The sequence below is a fragment of the Oncorhynchus mykiss genome, chromosome 1 (assembly GCF_057628025.1).
Source record: "Oncorhynchus mykiss isolate SJ-2025 chromosome 1, ASM5762802v1, whole genome shotgun sequence".
Taxonomy (NCBI): Eukaryota; Metazoa; Chordata; class Actinopteri; order Salmoniformes; family Salmonidae; genus Oncorhynchus; species Oncorhynchus mykiss.
Genome location: NC_143022.1, coordinates 63,444,450 through 63,465,859, shown reverse-complemented (window position 1 = coordinate 63,465,859; position 21,410 = coordinate 63,444,450). Strand labels below are relative to the sequence as shown.

Here is a 21,410-nt window from a genome sequence, read left to right as displayed (position 1 = left end):
GTGTCTGACACCGTCTCCTATCTTAATGTAAAGAACATATTCTGGGCATTCTGCCAAATAGTCTAAAGGAGGAGGTCATGGTGCCCCCCCTGTCTTTACCAGGCACAGGCAGGAACCAAGGATTGTTTATGACACAAAAGACAAGATGCACAAAGTAAAATGTCCTTTACATTCCATCCTTTTATCACTTGAGTGATAATAATGGTGAAATTGTAAGGTAAGCATTGTTTAACTTCTATATCAAATTGAAGTAAGGGAAATCAACACATAAAACCAGACACTTCATCATTTCAAAGCCATTCTGGGTTGTACAATCCAATTAGTATGGTAATACTATTATCATAGGTTATACTTCTATTAATGGGAGTGAATTTATCAAAGACTGGAGACATGTTATCCTCTACCTGTAGATCCATCGGCGGTGTTGAACAGAACCCTAGACAACGTTACAGACAAAAAAAACTCAGCTCACAGAACTGGTTGGGGCATTCATTCACCTCTATCACACGTGAGCTAGTCCCCTGACAGCTCTCGTTCACCTCAATTTCAATCCTCTTATTATCCATATTTCAATCTTGTTTTCCACATTTCACTCAATCTTATTATCCAATCAGCCTACTATTCAAATGTTGATCTTATCTTCCAAATTCCAATCTCAATAGTAATAATTTCAATCCATTTCTGATCCAAATTTCAATCAGCTTAATATGTCATATCTCACAATCAAACAGCTTTCACATCCACATGCACTAAGTACTATTCCCAAACACACTCAGTAATCTCCCTCATCACCCCATGTGCATCTTCAAAGATTGTCATTATTTGCTATGCACCATATGTATCTTGCTGTAAATATAAATAACACAACGTTTCAAAAACACTTTGTGTTAGTTGTAGTGGCTGCAGGCCACGATTATGTTTTTTTTAATAAATGCCTACAGACAGCTGTCAGCGGGGCTTCCCACGGTACCGTTACGTCCTCGCTCAAGTCTTCATAAAACTAGTGAATAACCTTCTCTCTATAATACTATGAGTACCTTTGTGTACGCTACTCACCTTGATTTGAGTTTTTATCTTATTTTTTATATTTTTTATACCGATTCATTTAAATTGACTTACTGAAATCAGTTGCCATCCCTCAATTGTTCGCAGATGATGTGTCTCCTCCTGGGCAGATAACAGAAAGGTTCTGGTCTGGGCGAGTCTCGTCGTATTTTAGTCAGACAGGAATTTCCCTCACGCTTAATAAAATGCACCACCGGTTTTCCTTGCAGACGCTCACTTGAAAGCTCCGCAGGCAGAATCAATGACCCTGTTCATTGACGCCAAATTGTTGTGGAAATTCTTACACAGGGACAGTACAAGTCCATCTTAAATTAATCATTGTTTATTGTCAGCGCGCTGGAGAGGTTCCAACAAACTTGATGCACCATAGTGAATGTCTGTCAGAAGCTGGTTACAGACACGTTACATAGGCATAGTTAATAGCGTTAGCAGAGCAGTAGATCAAAAAAATGGCCTAGATTGTTTGTACAGTTTGTCGACTTTAGTGTCTATTTCCAGGGGCGCAACTCTGGGGATAGTTTTATATCCATCAATCTTGCTCTTAAACAGGTTCTAACATATTGATTGACAATTCTTTAGCCAAACACAACTCTGTATTTGGATCCGCCTATCAAAAACTGGCCCTTTGATTGGATTGAGCAAATGTCACTCAAGCCGTTCCTCCCTTCCTTTCCACAGCTCCAACCAATGAGGAAAAGTTTTCATAGGTGGAGCGAGCAACAAGTCACGCAGTTGAGTAGGGCAAGGAATAGGGGACCGATAGTAAAAAAATATATATTGGTAGCAATATCAACAAAAACAAAAAATACAGGGACTGTTTCATCAACCAACATTAAACCAAGGGATCCTTCCTTATCTTCGCGAAGAAAGTAATTTCTGTCGCCCTTTCAGGTATTACCACATTTTTAAAAAAGCTGGGATGGACGAGGTGCGGCCTATCATCGGACCAGCAGCAGCCCCTGGGCTGGCGTCAATCTTCCCCCCGGGTCTGCAGGCAATCTACGGGGAATGCAGGCGCCTCTACCCCGACCAGGCCAACCCCTTACAAGTTACAGCCATTGTCAAATACTGGTGAGGAGATGGCTAACGACGTCTTATTGTGGAGACATTTCTTTGCAACAACGTCGGATTCCTCGAAAGCTAGCTAGGCTAACGTGGATTGCAATGTTGTTAGTTACGTTAGCTAACAATATATGTTGAAAACGCTACGGTTAGTTACCTAGCTTGCTAGCCAGAGGGAACGTATGATTTGATGTGATTGCCCTTTATTGTCGACGAAATGGCCAGTGAGGAATGGGGCTGGAGAAATGTAACGTTAACCACTAAATGCCTACAGAGTATGTAAACAAACAATGGTGTGTAAATCGCATCATATTTTGGGTTGTGTGATAGTTGTCCTAAGCTTATCAGACATTAAATTAAATAATCAATGGTTATATAATTATTTAAGATGGGAGTAAATATTGCAGATCGCACTTATCAGTGTGTGTCTCTACAGGTTAGGGGGTCCTGATCCATTGGACTACATCAGTATGTACCGTAACGTTGGCTGTGCAGCGCAGGATGTACAGGAGCACTGGCACTACATCAGCTTCGGACTCAGTGACCTGTATGGAGACAACCGAGTACATGAGTAAGTATGGTACTTTGGGTTAAAGCTCCATCAGACCAGGTTACTAAGAACACACACACATGGTTTGTGCAGCTGTTGTTAACTCATTTTCACTCCTTTGTATCATCCTGCAGAATCAACATTGAGACACTCTCCACTTGTATTTTTCTTGTTCCTCTGAAGCAGTTATGTCATGCCAACAGCTTTCACCCCCGTTTGTAGTGTTCTTGATTAGACTTGCCAGCGCTGAACATATTCATTTACACAACTTTCCCCAGGTCTAGAATGACCTCAGGAAAGTGGTGTAATTTAAATAAAACCAGAGAGGAAGAGGCTAACTTTAGACTACTTTGGTGAATTTGTGAGGCATACAAGATGAGATACATATTACCAAGACATATGCGTACCACGGTTCTTTCTGCCTGCCCCCTCTTTCTCTCTTGTGCTGGCAGCATCATATTAGTGGAAACCAAGACCGTCTCTGGGGCCTGGTTTTCGGGGACAATTTAGTTAACCTTCACCTAATTCTCCTAACCTGCCACGTTAATTCTCCTACCCTGCTGCGCAAGTTCTCCTAACCTGCTACAAAAAGGCAATTCTGCAACTCAAAACTGGAAGACCTGTCCTCAGAATAGTCTTGGTTTCCAGTAATGCAATACAGCCTCACGCTGGCCCACCTGCTTTCTCTCGCTAATGATGCCGAGTTTGTGTTCAGTCTTCGGTCTATTGTGTTTAGAATTTCCTAGCCTATTCATTGATGATAGGCCCTGCTTTACTGAAGTTGCAAGACATTAAAAGCCAAGAAATTCCGATCAAATCTAATTTGCATAATACATAACGAAGAAATCTGTGTAAGATAGAGATCTTTTTTTTTTTGTTGCATGGGCTGTGTCTCAATCCAAAGAAACTCAGCATAAAAAAGAAATGTCCCTTTTTCAGGATCCTGTCTTTCAAAGATAATTAGTAAAAATCCAAATAACTTCACAGATCTTCATTGTAAAGGGTTTAAACACTGTTTCCCATGCTTGTTCAATGAACCATAAACAATTAATGAACATGCACCTGTGGAACGGTCGTTAAGACATTAACAGCTTACAGACGGTAGGCAATTAAAGTCACAGTTATGAAAACTTAGGACATTAAAGAGGTCTTTCTACTGACTCTGAAAAACACCAAAAGAAAGATTCCCAGGGTCCCTGCTCATCTGCTTGAACATGCCTTTGGCATGCTGCAATGAGGCATGAGGACTGCAGATGTGACCAGGGCAATAAATTGCAATGTCCGTACTGTGAGACGCCTAAGACAGCGCTACAGGGAGACAGGACATCGTCTGATCGTCCTTGCAGTGGCAGACCACGTGTAGCAACACCTGCACAGGATCGGTACATCTAAACCTCACACCTGTGGGACAGGTACAGGATGGCAACAACAACTTCCCGAGTTACACCAGGAATGCACAATCCCTCCATCAGTGCTCAGACTGTCCGCAATAGGCTGAGAGAGGCTGGACTGTGGGCTTGTAGGCCTGTTGTAAGGCAGGTCTTCACCAGACATCACCGGAAACAATGTTGCCTATGGGCACAAACCCACCGTCGCTCGACCAGACAGGACTGGCAAAAAGTGCTCTTCGCTGATGAGTCGCGGTTTTGTCTCACCAGGGGTGATGGTCGGATTTATGTTTACCATCGACGGAATGAGCGTTTACACCGAGGCCTGTACTCTGGAGCGGGATCGATTTGGAGGTGGAGGGTCCGTCATGGTCTGGGACGGTGTGTCACAGCATCATCGGACTGAACTTGTTGTCATTGCAGGCAATCTCAACGCTGTGCGTTACGGGGAAGACCTCCTCCCTCATGTGGTACCCTTCCTGCAGGCTCATCCTAACATGACCCTCCAGCATGACAATGCCACCAGCCATACTGCTCGTTCTGTGTGTGATTTCCTGCAAGACAGGAATGTCAGTGTTCTGCCATGGCCATCGAAGAGCCCGGATCTCAGAGGGTGAGGGCTATGGCCATTCCCCCCAGAAATGTCCGGGAACTTGCAGGTGCCTTTGTGGAAGAGGGGGGTAACATCTCACAGCAAGAACTGGCAAATCTGATGCAGTCCATGAGGAGGAGATGCACTGCATTACTTATTGCAGCTGGTGGCCACACCAGATACTGACTGTTACTTTTGATTTGGTCCCCTTTGTTCAGGGACACATTATTCCATTTCTGTTAGGCACGTGTCTGTGGAACTTGTTCAGTTTATGTCTCAATTGTTGAATCTTGTTATGTTCATACAAATAGTTACACAATTGTTAAGTTTTCTGAAAATAAACGCAGTTGACAGTGAGAGGACGGCTCTTTTTTTGCCAAATTTCTAAGTTCTCATAACAAATGACCTTTTTATAGAGAGTAGTGAGACAGACAGTTGTGAGTCAGGCTGCAATGAAGGAGGCAAAGGACATGCACAGAGAAGCATTGAAGCAAGCAGAGAGACGAGGTTAGTGGTGCGGTGGTACCCAAACTTGAGGCCCCGGAGAGTATCTTTCATCTTATCAAACACATTAGTAACTTGTTTCTCTTCAAATGGTTATAGAATACGATATTTTAAAGTCAACTAAGGGCCTGTTACACTTCCATGTCATTGTTTTGGGACAGCCTGTGGGACCTAACATTTTGTGCAATATAAAGACAATTTATATATAAAGACTTTAATATTATTATAATGTACATTGAACAAAAATATAAACGCAACATGCAACAATTTCAAAGATTTTACTGAGTTGCAGTTCATATAACTGATATCACTCATGTATGTAGTAAATAAGTAGTGAAACAAAACACGTATGATTGAGTAGATGAATCCCTTCTGATGGCGACTAGAAACAATTGCATAATAGGAACTATACATATTGATGGTCCTTGAAAATAAATATTAGTGCTTGAAAAAGTCCTACAAACCCTGTAAAATGCACATGACTAGAGTTGATGTGCAAGGAATCAATTATTTTGGAGTAGACTCTTAACGTAGTGGTGAACAGTTGGAAAAAATGACAGAGGAAGGCAAATACTTTGAGGAGTTAAATGACAAGGAAATGCAAACTTTGCGCGGTGGAATTGATGCAGGTGCAATGCTTAACTATTTGGAAGAGACCCAAACCATTGCTGGCAGCAGCACAGCTGCATTGTAAATTCATGTGTAATGTTATGAATATTCTTATAGTTTAAACGCTAAGAACTTTTTTTCATTTGTCATATCCCTAGTGGAGTAATGGAGTTAAGCTAAAGGGAAGGCTAATCCTTATTGGGTTTGTGTTGTCATGGGTTGTGTGGACTCGTGGTCAAATAACACTTGAATTAAGTGTGTGTATTCCATATGTGTATTGTCAGGTTTACAGGTCAGGAAGGCCCCAGTGGCTTTGGCTTTGAGCTGACGTTCAGGCTGAAGAGAGAGGTGGGAGAGACCGCACCCCCTACCTGGCCGGCTGAACTCATGCAGGGCCTGGCCCGCTACGTCTTCCAATCAGGTAAGAACCCAGGCTCTGTGTGTGTGTGTGTCTAGTGTAGAAGGAATTTAGTTATTAGAGTAAGGTTAGGAGATGGTAGTTATCTACCAATTATAAGCCAGGAGCTCGGACCGTTTTGTTACGCTCCACCACACACGGCACAGAGGGCTCCGCTACCTCCATATTGAGATTTTGCATGTGCATGTCAATATTTGTAACCTTATGTCACTCTACGTTAGTGACGTTTCGGCTAAGGAGAGCACTCCATCTTCAAATTGGTTCTTTCAACTCCTTGCTTCTCCACCGCAACTTCCTCATGTAGCCTGTAAAAGAGAATGTGTTCTCAGTCAGCTTACCTGGTAGAATAACAGCTAAATAGAAGTAAATGCCGGGGACAAGTGACCGGGTGACCTTTAATGCAGGCAAACTTAAATCCGTTTTACCTCATTTCTATCAGCATGTCACGTGCAACCAGAGGGGGAAAAAACTCTAGACCACCTTTACTCCACACACAGAGATGCATACAAAGCTCTCTCCCGTCCTCCATTTGGCAAATCTGACCATAATTCTATCCTGATTCCTGCTTACAAGCAAAACTAAAGCAGGAAGTACCTGTGACTCGCTCTACAGAAGTGGTCAGATGACATGGATGCTACGCTACAGGACTGTTTTGCTAGTACAGACTGGAATATGTTCCGTTATTCATCCAACGGCATTGAGGAGTATACCACCTCAGTCATCGGCTTCATCAATAAGTGCATTGACGATGTCGTCCCCACAGTACATACCCCAACTCAGACGAACCATCAAACAGGCAAAACGTCAATACAGGATTAAGATTGAATCCTACTACAACGGCTCTGACGCTCGTCGGATGTGGCAGAGCTTGAAAACTATTACGGTCTAGAAAGGGAAACCCAGCCGCGAGCTGCCCAGTGACGTGAGCCTACCAGACGAGCTAAACGCCTTTTATGCTCGCTTCGAGGCAAGCAACACTGAAGCATGCATGAGAGCGCCAGCTGTTCCGGATGACTGATAACGCTCTCGGTAGCCGATATGAGCAAGACCTTAAAACAGGTCAACATTCACAAAGCTGCGGGGCCAGACGGAATACCAGAACGTGTACTCAAAGCTGGTCGGTATGTGTAGGTAATCCTTTTTAACACAGCTTTTTTTGAAAGATATCATGTAGTACAAATGCATAAGGGTTGCTCTCCACTTTCAGGAGGACCGAGTTTTGAAATCAGTGGAATTAGAGTATGAGAGCTAATTCTGGTGTTTGATTGTCGAAAAGGAAGCATAGAAGGCTGTTTGAAACACTTTTCGCTCCAAGGTCAACCATAGCATCCGTGATAGAGAGGGAGGAGTGTCCTTCCATGTTTACGGGTAAGATAGTCTAGCTAACTACATTTTCAGATATTACACATTTCAAATTTAGTCAAAGTCGTTTACAAGTTTGTGTACTGTTAGCTAGCTAGCTAACATTAGCTTGCTAGCTAATTATGTGTATGATCTGTGTAGTAATATTATTCGTATCAGAGCCATTTGCACTGCTAGTTATAGCCTAATGTTAGCTAGCTAACATTGAACCTTGTTGGTTAGCTACCTGCAGATTCATGCAGGGTAGTAACGTTATGAGTTGGGATTATCACATTTTTTTATTTAGCATTTCTTACATCAGCTGATATCTCAAAGTGCTGTACAGAAACCCAGCCTAAAACCTCAAACAGCAAGCAATGCAGGTGTAGAAGCACGGTGGCTAGGAAAAACTCCCTAGAAAGGCCAAAACCTAGGAAGAAATCTAGAGAGGAACCAGGCTATGAGGGGTGGCCAGTCCTCTTCTGGCTGTGCCGGGTGGAGATTATAACAGAACATGGCCAAGATGTTCAAATGTTCATAAATGACCAGCATGGTCAAATAATAATAATCACAGTAGTTGTTGAGGGTGCAACAGGTCAGCACCTCAGGAGAAATGTCAGTTGGCTTTTCATAGCCTATCATTGAGAGTATCTCTACCGCTCCTGCTGTTTCTAGAGAGTTGAAAACAGCAGGTCTGGGACAGGTAGCACATCTGGTGAACAGGTCAGGGTTCCATAGCCGCAGGCAGAACAGTTGAAACTGGAGCAACAGCACGGCCAGGTGGACTGGGGACAGCAAGGAGTCATCATGCCAGGTAGTCCTGAGGCATGGTCGTCCGAGAGAGAATTAGAGAGAGCATACTTAAATTCACACAGGACACTGGATAAGACAGGAGAAATACTCCAGATATAACAGACTGACCCTAGCCCCCGACACACAAACTACTGCAGCATAAAAGTTGGCAAACAAAGTATAATTAAATTGTTGCCAGCAGCACAGTTGCAGTCACCAACACTCTGGATAACATGAAGACAGCCTAACCAGCTCTGCTAGTGCGAGTAAAATGGTCAGAGTGAGCTGTTCTGGCAGCAGCTAGCAAGCTAGCCAACTTTAGCCAGTTAGCTTGGGTGCTTGACTACTGCTGTTAGGTCTGAACGCTCCGAGAGTGAAGTGCTCTGAATTTACGAACGGACAATCTGACAACGCTCTTAGTTTTCGAACGCCCAGAGCACACTCTGGCGCTCCAAATTAAATTTACGAACACACCCGTAGTATAAACCAGCCTTTAGTCTTGAAACCTTTGGTTGTTTAGTAAATGGCCTCACATGTAAATACTTAGATGGGTGGGGCTAAATTTTAAGAGGGTGTGAACGATACTCAATGGGTGTAGACAAAGAAGAGCTCTCCAGTAAGTGTACCAAAACATTCAAGGGCCATTTTCTGGAAAGTGGGGTTACAAGTTCATCAACTTAAAAAGCAGAATAACTTTCCCATTGTTCCTCAAATGTAGTGTATGATATACCATGTCCTAGCTCTGAGTCTCTACTTTTATCCAATGTAAAATAAAAAATTAAAAACACAATTTTAAAATGTTGTACATAAGATCGAGCCGGTCAGTCACAAATCTGGAAAAAGTAAAGGGGTCTGAACGCTCTGCACTGTATACATACACTCCCTTTTTCCTCGCTTTTTCTCCTATCATTCTTACCATCACTCTTCTTTCAGTCTGATGGTCTTTTCTCATTTGCTGTTTGACTGGTGATGAGAACTGTAACGTATTTTCCAATATATTACAGAGTGGTCTTTCACATCCATGTCTCTCCTCTTTCCTGTAGAAAACACATTTTGCAGTGGAGACCACATATCCTGGCACAGTCCCCTGGACAACAGTGAGTCTCGTATCCAACACATGCTGCTCACTGAGGACCCCCAGATATCGCCGGTCCACACACCCTTCGGCCTGGTCAACTTCTTGCAGGTGAGCTAATCTAGCCCCAGGCTCTCCGGCCTACCCCTTCAACTCCCTCCGTTGAGTCTATAATAGCCTTCTGTGTGTCTTTTTTCTTTTTTTTCGGTGTGTTAACTCTCTCTCCTTTCTATAGATTGTGGGTGTGTGTACAGAAGAGTTGCAGGCGGCCCAACAGTGGAATGGCCAGGGAATACTGGAGCTTCTCCGAGGGGTCCATGTGTGAGTTTGAAATATGAGATACCTCCCTGCCAGCCGACCAGTCTTATTTCACATTAACCCAGTGTGACCGAGTCGATGATTCTCTTTTCTCCTCTATGCTGTCTGTGTTCAGTGCTGGAGGACCCTGGTTGATAACTGACATGAGGAGAGGAGAGACCATGTTTGACATCGACCCGCATTTACAAGTAAGGCTTTGATTAGTTACTTTGTGTATAAATTCAAATTGTATTTTCATTCTAACAGTCCCACCTGCTGGTTCAGTCCACACAATGTGTTTGAGTGTACGTTAATGTGTGTGTGGGCTAGTGTTAATGTTTGCGTGTGCGTTTGCTCATCCTAAGCAGGAGCGTGTGGACCAGGGTATAGAGACAGAGGGATCCAACCTGAGTGGCGTGAGCGCAAAGTGTGTGTGGGACGACCTCAGCCGGCCGTCCGAGGATGAAGAGGACAGCCGCTCCATCTGTATAGGATCTCAGCCACGAAGACTGTCGGAGAAAGGTAACATAACACCTCTAACTTACATCCCTAGACAATTCTAATGGGCTGTGTTCAAAAGGCACCAAAAAAAAAAATATTTTTTGAAACAGGGAGGGACTATCTGGACTTGTCCAACAAGAACGGCTTATATTTGTTTTCTGTTGCAGAACTATATACATGCTTACATGCATACATACATACATTTGAAGTCTGAAGTTTACATACACCTTAGCTAAATACATTTAAACTCAGTTTTTCACAATTCCTGACATTTAGTCCTAGTAAAAATTCCCTTTCTTAGGTCAGTTAGGATCACCACTTTATTTAAAGAATGTGAAATGTCAGAATGATTTATTTCAGCTTTTATTTCTTTCATCACATTCCCAGTGGGTCAGAAGTTTGCATACACTCAATTATTATTTGGTAGCATTGCCTTTAAATTGTTTAACTTGGGTCAAACGTTTTGGGTAGCCTTTCACAAGCGTCCCACAATAAGTTGGGTGAATTTTGGCCCATTCCTCCTGACAGAGCTGGTGTAACTGAGTCAGGTTTGTAGGCCTCCTTGCTCGCACACGCTTTTTCAGTTCTGCCCACAAATTTTCTATGGGATTGAGGTCTGGGCTTTGTGATGGCCACTCTAATACCTTGAATTTGTTGTCCTTAAGCTCTCTAGGGTATGTGGGACGCTAGCGTCCCATCTGGCCAACATCCAGTGAGATTGCAAATTCAAATACAGAAATACTAATTTAAAAAATTCAGAAAAGATACAACTATTTTACATAGGTTTAAAGATTAGCTTCTTGTGAATCCAACCACTGTGTCGGATTTAAAAAATGCTTTATGGCGAAAGCATACCTTACAATTATTTGAGAACATAGCCCAGCAGACAAATCATTACAAACAGTAACCAGCCAAGTAGAAGAATTACACAAGTCAGAAATAGAGATAAAATGAATCACTTACCTTTGATGATCTTCATATGGTTGCACTCAGAAGACATTAATTTATTCAATAAATGTTCCTTTTGCTCTATAAAGTCTCTCTTTATATCCGAAAACCTCAGTTTTGTTTGCACGTTTTCTGCAGTAATCCACAGGCTCAAACGCAGTCACAACAGGCAGACAAACAATCCAAATTGTATCTGTAAAGTTTGTAGAAACATTTCAAACGATGTTTATATTCAATCCTCAGGTTGTTTTTAGCCTAAATAATCAATAGTATTTCAACCGGACAATAACGTTGTCAATATAAAAGGTAAACTAGAAAGGCATTCTCTCGGTCGCACGCATGAAAAAGCTCTGTGACACGGCAGGGTCCACTCATTCAGACTGCTCTTCCTTCATTTTTCAGAATACAAGCCTGGAACAATTTCTAAAGACTGTTGACATCTAGTGGAAGGCATAGGAACTGCAATTTGAGTCCTAAGTCAATGGATACTGTAATGGCATTGAATAGAAAACTACAACAACAAATAATCCTACTTCCTGAATGGATTTTTCTCAGGTTTTCGCCTGCCAAATCAGTTCTGTTATACTCACAGACACTATTTTAACAGTTTTGGAAACTTTAGAGTGTTTTCTATCCAAATATAATTATATGCATATCCTATCTTCTGGGCCTGAGTAGAAGGCAGTTTAATTTGGGCACGCTTTTCATCCAAAATTCCAAGTGCTGCCCCCTACCCTAGAGTAGTTAAGCCATTTTGCCAGAACTTTGGAAGTATGCTTGGGGGGTCATTGTCCATTTGGAAGACACATTTGTGACCAAGCTTTAACTTCCTGACTGATGTCTTGAGATGTTGCTTCAATATATCCACATAATTGTCCTTCCTCATGAAGCCATCTATTTTGTGAAGTGCACCAGTCCCTTTTGCAGCAAAGAACCCCCACAACATGATGATGCCACCCCCGTGCATCACGGTTGGGATGGTGTTCTTCGGCTTGCAAGCCTCCCCCTTTTCCTCCAAACATAACGATGGTCATTATGGCCAAACAGTTCTATTTTTGTTTCATCAGACCAGAGGACATTTCTCCAAAAGTACGATCTTTGTCACCATGTGCAATTGCAAACCGTAGTCTGGCTTTTTTATGGCGGTTTTGGAGCAGTGGCTTCTTCCTTGCTGAACGGCCTTTCAGGTTATGTCGATATAGGACTTGTTTTATGGTGGATATATATACTTTTCTACCTGTTTCCTCCAGCATGTGTGGAGATGTGTGGAGGTCTACAATTGTTTTTTCTGGGGTATTGGCTGGTTTCTTTTGATTTTCCCATGATGTCAAGCAAAGAGACACTGAGTTTGAAGATAGGCCTTGAAATACATCCACAGGTACACCTCCAATTGACTCAAATGATGTCAATTAGCCTATCAGAAGTTTCTAAAGCTATGACACAATTTTCTGGAATTTTCCAAGCTGTTTAAAGGCACAGTCAATTTAGTGTATGTAAACTTCTGACCCACTGGAATTGTGGCACAGTGAATTATAAGTGAAAAAATCTGTCTGTTAACAAGACATTTGTGGAGTGGTTAAAAAACAAGTTTTATCGACTCCAACCTAAGTGTATGTAAACCTCTGACTTCAACTGAACATACATACATACAGTGCCAGTCAAATGTTTGGACACACTTACTCAATCAATGGTTTTTCTTCAGTTTTACTATTTTCTACATTGTAGAATAATAGTGAGAAATCAAAACTATGAAATGATACATATGGAAATATGTAGTAACCAAAAAAGTATTAAACATGTCAAAATATATTTGAAGTAGCCACCCTTTTCCATGATGACAGCTTTTCACACACCTATTCAGACCATTTGCTATTAGACTCAATTGAGCTCGGGTGCATCCTGTTTCTATTGATAATCATTGACTTTTTACTATTTTCTACATTGTAGAATAAAAGTGAAGACATCAAAACTATGAAATAACACATGTAATCATGTAGTAATCAAAAAGTGTTAAACAAATCAAAATATATTTTATATTTTTGATTCTTCAAAGTAGCCACCCTTTGCCTTGATGACAGTCTTGAAGGATTTCCAACATATGCTGAGCACTTGTTGGCTGCTTTTCCTTCACTCTGCAGTCCAACTCATCCCAAACCATCTCAATTGGTTTGAGGTCAGGTGATTGTGGAGGCCAGGTCATCTGATGCAGCACTCCATTGCTCTCCTTGGTCAAATAGCCCTTACACATCCTGGAGGTGTGATAGTCCCATTAAGCGCAAACCAGATAGGATGTCATATCACTGCAGAATGCTGTGGTAGCTATGCTGGTTAAGTGTGCCTTAAATTCTAAATAAATCACTGACAGTGTCACCAGCAAAGATCCCCCACACCATCACTCCTCCATGCTTCATGGTGGGAACCACACATGCAAAGATCCACCTTTCACCTACTCTGCGTCTCACAAAGACACGGCGGTTGGAACCAAATATCTAAAATTTGCACTCATCAGACCAAAGGACAGATTTCCACCAGTCTAATGTCCATTGCTTGTGTTTCCTGGCCCAAGCAAGTCTCGTCTTCTTTTTATTGGTGTCCTATAGTAGTGTTTTTTTTACAGCAAATCTATTGGGCGCTACCCAGATAAGTGTAAGCAATATTGTTATTTAAGTCCTTATGGAGTGATTTTGTGTCCTAATGTTACTGTATGTCCAAAAACAAACCCAATGGTTTGTCCACTGCAGATACAGAGCAGATCAGAGAAGCCCTGAGGAAAGGACTGGAGTTCAACACCAAAGCAGCACTACCCCCTATCAACTCACAGAAACAAGGACACGACAGGCCTCAGTGAGTACATACCCACACAGTGCAGCTGCTGTTCACTCACTTTCCCACTCTAAATGTTCCTTCTCAGTCAGCATTGAGGCACATACACTCCACTCTTGTTTTTCTCTTTCCTCTCAAGTGGTGATGTCAGAGTAGACTATACACATGCATGCACCTCCCCTTAACCCAGCCAGAGACCACGCCATGAGACCCAAGTGTGTACACAGTATTGGGACATTGAACAACACATGATAGGTGTGTGAAATTGTATGTGGTAGAATTCTCCCCCTGGTTTCTCCGTAGACAAACAATGGCCATTTGCAGCGCCAGCAGTATCACAGGTAAGAGAAAGACGAGATAAGTGCTTATGCACATGTCCAGTTCCATAGCAAACTCATTCACACACTTTATAAGGAGCTACACGCCACCATCGGACTTGTTTCCCCTGAACGTAAGGGGTCATTTAAATCTCTTTCTGACTCCCCTTCTTTCTCTAGAAGTCGTAAGGACAGTCTGGAGAGTGAGAGTTCGGCGGCCATCATTCCTCACGAGCTAGTTCGTACCAGACAACTGGAAAGTGTTCATCTGAAATTCAACCAGGAGTCAGGAACACTGCTGCCTCTCTGTCTCAGGTACACACACACACACACACACACACACACACTGGTGTTGGGGGTGAGCCTGGTTCTTCCCACATACATACAGATTACATTAAAACGATACCCGGGTCATCTGAGCCCTTTGTGTGTGAAATTGGGAGAGATCGGGAGTGGCGTGTGAGAGCGATGGAGTGAGGGAGGGAGACGGAGGGTGAGAAGAAGCAGGCTCTCCAATCCAGCAGACTTCTTACATCCAGTATGTATTCAGTGATGTTTAATGTGCTGGTCATCTTCTCTGCTTAGGGGTCGTTTGCTCCATGGTAGACACTTCACCTATAAGAGTATTAATGGAGACACGGCCATCACCTTCGTATCCACTGGAGTAGAGGGGGCCTTTGCTACTGAGGAACACCCATACGCCGCACATGGACCCTGGCTACAGGTAAACACACACACTGGCTCCTGGTACACACACACTGCTTCATGTGCATACTTGCTGCATGTACTTATGTTATCACATCTCCTCCTCAGATATTGCTGACTGAAGAGTTTGTTGAACAGATGCTTGGAGACCTATCGGAGCTCAACACTCGAGAGGAGGTGAGGGAAACACCTTTTACCATTCTTTACAGGGGTAATATAAAGAATGGAGTGGCTGCGGATCCGAGTTCTCTGGAACCCTCTTCATGACAGCTGACGATACAAAGCTTCTGCGCATGTGTGGGATTCTCTACTTTACGTGCACACTGCTCTACTCGTTCGGCTGCTCAGAGAACAGGCTGTGTGTTGAGTTGAGAATGGTGTTCGTTTAATAAAGTTAGATCAAAGCTGAATCAATGTCGCCGAGATCAATGATAGTATTCCACACAAGAGAATATAATACCATATAACATTACTGTAAGACAAAAACACCACATTTTCTTAGGAGATTTATGGATTGTGCGAGTGGTTGCATTTTTCTTTAATGTGGCCAAAATTCAACTGTGCACGACTGTAGGCAAAATACAGTGCCTTCAGAAAGTATTCATAACCCTTGACTTATTCCACATTTTGATGTTACAGCCTGGATTCAAAATGTATTAAATTGATTTTATTTTTCCACCTATCTGCACACAATACCCTACAATGACCCAGTGAAAATGTGTTTTTAGAAACTATAGCAAATGTATTGAAAATGAAATATCTCATTTACATAAATATTCAGTCAATACTTTGTAGAATCACCTTTTGCAGTGATTACAGCTGTGAGTCTTTCTAGTAAGTCTCTAAGAGTTGTCCACACCTGGATTCTGCAACATTTGCCCATTTTATTATTTTCAAAATTCTTGAAGCTCTGTCAAATTGGTTGTTGATCATAGCTAGAAAGACATTTTCAGGTCTTGCCATAGATTTTCAAACAGTTTTAGTCAAAACTGTAAGTGGCCACTCAGGAATATTCACTGTCTTATTGGTAAGCAACTCGAGTGTAGATTTGGCCTTGTGTTTTATGTTATTGTCCTGCTGAAAGGTAAATTGATCTCCTGGTGACATGTGGAAAGCAGATTGAACAATGTTTTCCTCTAGGATTTTGTCTGTGCTTAGCTCCATTCCGTTTCTTTTTTATCCTGAAAAACTCCCCGGTCCTTAACAGGACACAGCCACCACTATGCTTGAAAATATGGAATGTGGTACTCAGTAATGTGTTGTATTGGATTTGCGCCAAACATAACACTTATTGTTCAGGACAAAAGTCGATTTCTTTGCCACATTTTTTTGCAGTATTACTTTAGTGCCTTGTTGCAAACAGGATGCCTGTTTTGGAATATTTGTATTCTGTACAGGCTTCCTTTTCACTCTGTCAATTAGGTTAGTATTGTGGAGTAACTACAATGTTGTTGATCCATCCTCAATTTTCTCCTATCGCAGCCAATAAAATGTTTTAAAGTCACCATTGGCCTCATGGTGAAATCCCTGGGCGGTTTCCTTCCTCTCAGGCAACTGAGTTAGGAAGTACGCCTTTACCTTTGTAGTCACTGGGTGTAATGATATACCATCCAAAGTGTAATTAACCCCATTAATTACACATTGGTGTAATTAACACCAGTACCAAGGGATATTCATTTTTGTTTTACCCATCTACCAATAGGTGCCCTTTGCAAGGCATTGGAAAATCTCCCTGGTCTTTGTGGTTGAATCTGTTTGAAATTCACTGCTGGACTGAGGGACGGTAACAGTTATCTGTATGTGTGGGGTCAGAGATGAGGTAGTCATTCTAAGATCATATTAAACACTATTATTGCACACAGAGTGAGTCTATGCAACGTATTATGTGACATGTTAAGCACATTTTTACTCCTGAACTTACTTAGGCTTGCCATAACAAATGAGTTGAATAATTATTGACTCAAGACATTTACGTTTTCATTTTTTATTAATTTGTGAACATTTCTGAAAACATAATTCCACTTTGACATTATGGGATATTGTGTGTAGGCCAGTGACGACGACAAAATCTATTTAATCAATTTTAAATTTAGGCTGTAACACAACAAAATATTGAAAAACTCAAGGGTTGTGAATACTTTCTGAAGGCACTGTATGTGCTTTGATCGAAACAACACAGGTATTCTACAGTTTAACACCATCACTGTACATACAGTGCATTCGGAAAGTATTCAGACCCCTGGACCTTTTCACATTTTGTTAGGTTACCGCCTTCAAAAATGGCTTAAATTATACATTTTTCCTCATCAATCTACACACAATACCCCATAATGACAAAGCGAAAACAGGTTTGCAGAAATTTTAGCAAATGTATTACAATTAAAAAACTACCTTAATTTACATAAGTATTCAGACCATTTGCTATTAGACTCAATTGAGCTCAGGTGCATCCTGTTTCTATTGATAATCCTTGACGTTTTACTATTTTCTACATTGTAGAATAAAAGTGAAGACATCAAAACTATGAAATAGCACATATGGCATTATGTAGTTACCAAAAAAGTGTTAAATATAACATATATTTTGATTTGATTTTGATTCTTCAAAGTAGCCACCCTTTGCCTTGATGACAGCTTTGCACACTCTTGGCAATCTCTCAACCAGCTTCACCTGGAATGCTTATCCAACAGTCTTGAAGGAGTTTCCACATATGCTGAGCACTTCTTGGCTGCTTTTCCATCACTCTGTGGTCCAACTCACACCAAACCATCTCAATTGGGTTGAGGTCAGTTGATTGTGGAGGCCAGGTCATCTGATGCAGCACTCCATCAATCTCCTTGGTCAAATAGCCCTTACAAAGACATGGCGGTTGGGACCAAAAATCTAAAATTTGCACTCATCAGACCAAAGGACAGATTTCCACCTGTCTAATGTCCATTGCTTGTGTTTCTTGGCCCAATCAAGTCTCTTCTTTTTATTGGTGGCCTTTAGTAGTGGTTTCTTTGCAGCAAATTGACCATGAAGGCCTGATTCACTCAGTCTCCTCTGAACAGTTGATGTTGAGATGTGTCTGTTACTTGAACTCTGACGCATCTAATTGGGCTGCAATTTCTGAGGCTGGTAACTCTAATGAACTTATCTGCAGCAGATGTAACCCTGGGTCTGTCTTTCCTGTGGTAGTCCTCATGAGAGCCAGTTTCATCATAGCGCTTGATGGTTTTTGCGACTGCACTTGAAGAAACTTTCAAAGTTCTTGAAATTTCCCAGATTGACTTAAGGAAATAAATTCCACAAATGTAACTTTTAACAAAGCACACCTGTTAATTGAAATGCATTCCAGGTGACTACCTCATGAAGCTGTTTGAGAGAATGCCAAGTGTGCAAAGCTGTCATCAAGGCAAAGGGTGGCTACATTGAAGAATCTCAAATATGAAATATATTTTGATTTGTTTTACACTTTTTGTGTTATTTCATAGTTTTGATGTCTTCACTATAATTCTACAGTGTACAAAATAGTAAAAATAAAGAAAAACCCTGGAATGAGTAGGTGTGTCCAAACTTTTGACTGTTCTGTGTATACATTTGCAAACATTTCCAGGAACCTGTTTTTGCTTTGTCATTATGGGATATTGTGTTTAGATTGATGAGGGAAAATAACCTATTTAATATATTTTTGAATAAGGCTGTAACATAACTAAATGTTGAAAAAGTCAAGGTCCTGAATTCTTACCGAATGCACTATAATTCAAATCAACACTCAAATGCATATTTCCATGAAACTGATTGAGGTCAAAAGGTTGGTATGCAGATGCTGCATGGACGTTTCACCGGTAAAACTTGAAGAATTATCACTCACGGGTGAGAAATGTGAAGGGAGGGTGACCATGAAAATGTGTGCATGAAGAATAGGTAAAGAAATGCATGCGCCGAATGTGATTAGGATCTCTGGCTCTGGGGACGACTTCCAGGGGGGACTACCTATGGATCTGCATCCTCGGCCTATTAAGTATTACGGTTCGGAAATTACAGACAAATTCCTAGTTTTTTCAGAAATCCTGGTTTGAGGATTACAGTAATAAGCAGGCAAGGAAAAAACCCTGCAAAGTTTCCAGAATTGTAACTTTGTTTTTGCTTCTGTCATTAAATATTTTTCTCCTGTTTGATTCCTCCTTCCAGACCAAGTTACCAAAGGAATATAGCTGGCCAGAGAAGAAACTGAAGATCTCGGTCCTGCCTGACTCTGTGTTTGACAACCCTCTGCAGTGAGACTGGGATCCACTCCTCTTTTCAGAGTACTCTGGACCTCCTTACACAGTCAGTTCCCATGGATGGACCTATTCACCCAGCCTTTAAATGGGTCATGTTCATTAGGACAAATTGTAGCAAAGTGTTTTGCAGCAGAATATGAATACAAGTTGTTTTTTATTTTATTTTATTGGACAAGTTCAGATAGTAGCTCTGGTAACACACGTTTCGGATATTTATCTCTCATTTTGTGCCTACTGAGCACAACCATGCTCTTTTCCAGGGGCTCTGGTCTGCCTTGTATACCCAGGGCGAGAGAGCCTGACCCAGCTACTGCAGGATGTCTTATCACATCTTCCTTTGACTGTAGACTGTTACTGCCTTCTCTGACCTACCCACCTTTTTCTACTGGGTTTTTCAAACCTTTAGAAACATCTGGAAATGTTCTGGAAACCTGTTTTTCCAAATAGCTGCCTTGTTAGATGAGACGTGGTTGCCATGCCTTGTGAATGGGTCAAATGTCTAGTTATAAAGAGACATCCACTAGACCCGATGAGTTTGTAACACAAGCAAAGATGCCGGGTCAGTTGATTTAGTTCAAACATATGTTTGTTTTTTTAGTGGAATTTTGTTTATTTCAATGTTTTCATGAATGTCACTAATTATAACTGGTGAGGTAAAAATAATGAAAAACTATACCAAATCTATTCATTTTAAAATGTTGATCATCTCTCCCTGCCATTATCATTCACCTGATGAGATCTTATTTTTATTTTGCCATATTTTGGCAAGAAAAGTTTGAAGACCCCTGCCGACTTCTGTTAAAATCAATCAAACCACATAATCCTCTCATTCTATTCTGTGTCTGTCAAATCTTAGTTGTCCCTCTTTGCCAAGAGAGCCCAATTATTTTATTGAGTAATATTTTCTGTGTGTATCGTTTCCCCTTCATTTGATTTTTAGATCAAGATGACCCTATTCTGTAACTTGCTCATGAAATGTATCTCCTAAAGCTCTACAATGACTTAACTACTATCAGTGGAAAGATTGTGTTTGTAAGAGTTTTTATAAGGGCTGAGAGAGAGTGAAATGTGGGAGAGCGTATCAGAGAACGTCCCATGTGGCCACACAAAGTTAATCAGTGAGAAAGTTAGACCAACAGTTACTGTCGTGTGTTTCTTGTCCTTTAATTGAATCAGAGTTGATCGAACTCGCACTAATTCCTCCCATCTCTGTGTTTTGCTTTTTTAGGAAGCCAATAGAACTTGTCAAACCCTTGGTCGACTCCACGTTTCTGATCAATACTTTATTGGAAACTCATTCTTTAGTTTTGATACCAAAGCCAAAACTTGTGATACTTTGTCCTTTATCGCTGTCACAATGCGTGTCCTCAACTGTTACGCTAATGTATTGTGTTCTCGTGGATTGACTCTCGCCGCCGTTTCAGTCCACCGAGGCTTTAATGTTTAGACTCCGTGTATCGTCTAGACTCTCCACTGCCTATCGCTCCTGTGTTTTAATGTACATTAATTTCGATCAAGGACCTCGGTCTTCATACACATACGGCATCCCAGATGTCTCTTAATGCCATGACTGCATTCCATAGCTAGGTAGTCCAGAACAGGAGCTAAGTAACTCTTCTCTTTCTACAGTGGCCTCCTGTTCGGCCATATGTATTTTACTGTGTCTTTCTGGTTTTATTTCCGGGTGAAAATGTAAAAGAGCTTTTATTAGGGCATTTTTGAAAGGTAAGTTTTGTAGTACTGTTATTTTATGAGTGAATGAATTACTTAACTGCCTGTTTCTATGTAATCACAAGTGCATTAAACAAGTGTACATTCAAGTCAGTGTTTTTTGGTCTAATGGTCTATTGACGTACTAAAGTGTAAATAAATGAAAGACATGCTCCGGGAGCTTTGGTGACTACAAAGTATATATATTTTTAAATATGAGTGAGAGCCAGCAAGATGCATCCACTGTAGAGCAATAACGTGGTGCACATATCTACACGTGATGAAGTATGCAATTTTCGGTAACCACTTTATATATTGTTGCCATATATTGAATATATAATTAGATATGTAGAAAGGTGTGTTGAATATTTTGGTAATGTTTTGACATCGGAGATTCTCAATTGGGCAAAAGTTCATCCTCTTGTCGACGACTCCGTCCTCCTTT

The 21,410-nt window shown here is 41.3% G+C and overlaps 2 protein-coding genes across 4 annotated transcripts in view; one reads left to right on the top strand and one right to left on the bottom strand.

Annotated features, from left to right (window-relative positions):
• Positions 1-1,575, bottom strand: part of LOC110526060 (palmitoyltransferase ZDHHC16A) — a 70,033-nt gene extending 68,458 nt beyond the window's left edge. For both annotated transcript variants that reach the window (XM_036981500.2, XM_090236179.1), the window contains exon 1: positions 1,120-1,575. The gene's annotated coding sequence lies outside the window, so the exon portion shown is untranslated. The remainder of the gene's footprint in view (positions 1-1,119) is intronic.
• LOC110526047 (suppressor of fused homolog) lies at positions 1,540-21,075 on the top strand. Of its 2 annotated transcripts, none has more exons than XM_021606656.3 (12): positions 1,540-2,136; positions 2,564-2,698; positions 6,055-6,191; positions 9,365-9,507; positions 9,632-9,717; positions 9,830-9,902; positions 10,062-10,215; positions 13,884-13,986; positions 14,463-14,597; positions 14,868-15,006; positions 15,096-15,164; positions 19,164-21,075. In XM_021606656.3, the coding sequence occupies exons 1-12, from the start codon at positions 1,985-1,987 to the stop codon at positions 19,251-19,253; spliced, it is 1,416 nt and encodes a 471-aa protein (XP_021462331.2). In that variant the 5' UTR covers positions 1,540-1,984; the 3' UTR covers positions 19,254-21,075. The 2 variants fall into 2 exon arrangements, with proteins under 2 accessions (XP_021462331.2, XP_021462323.2); XM_021606648.3 differs by having other exon boundaries at positions 10,059-10,215.
• The last annotated feature ends 335 nt before the right edge of the window (positions 21,076-21,410 follow it).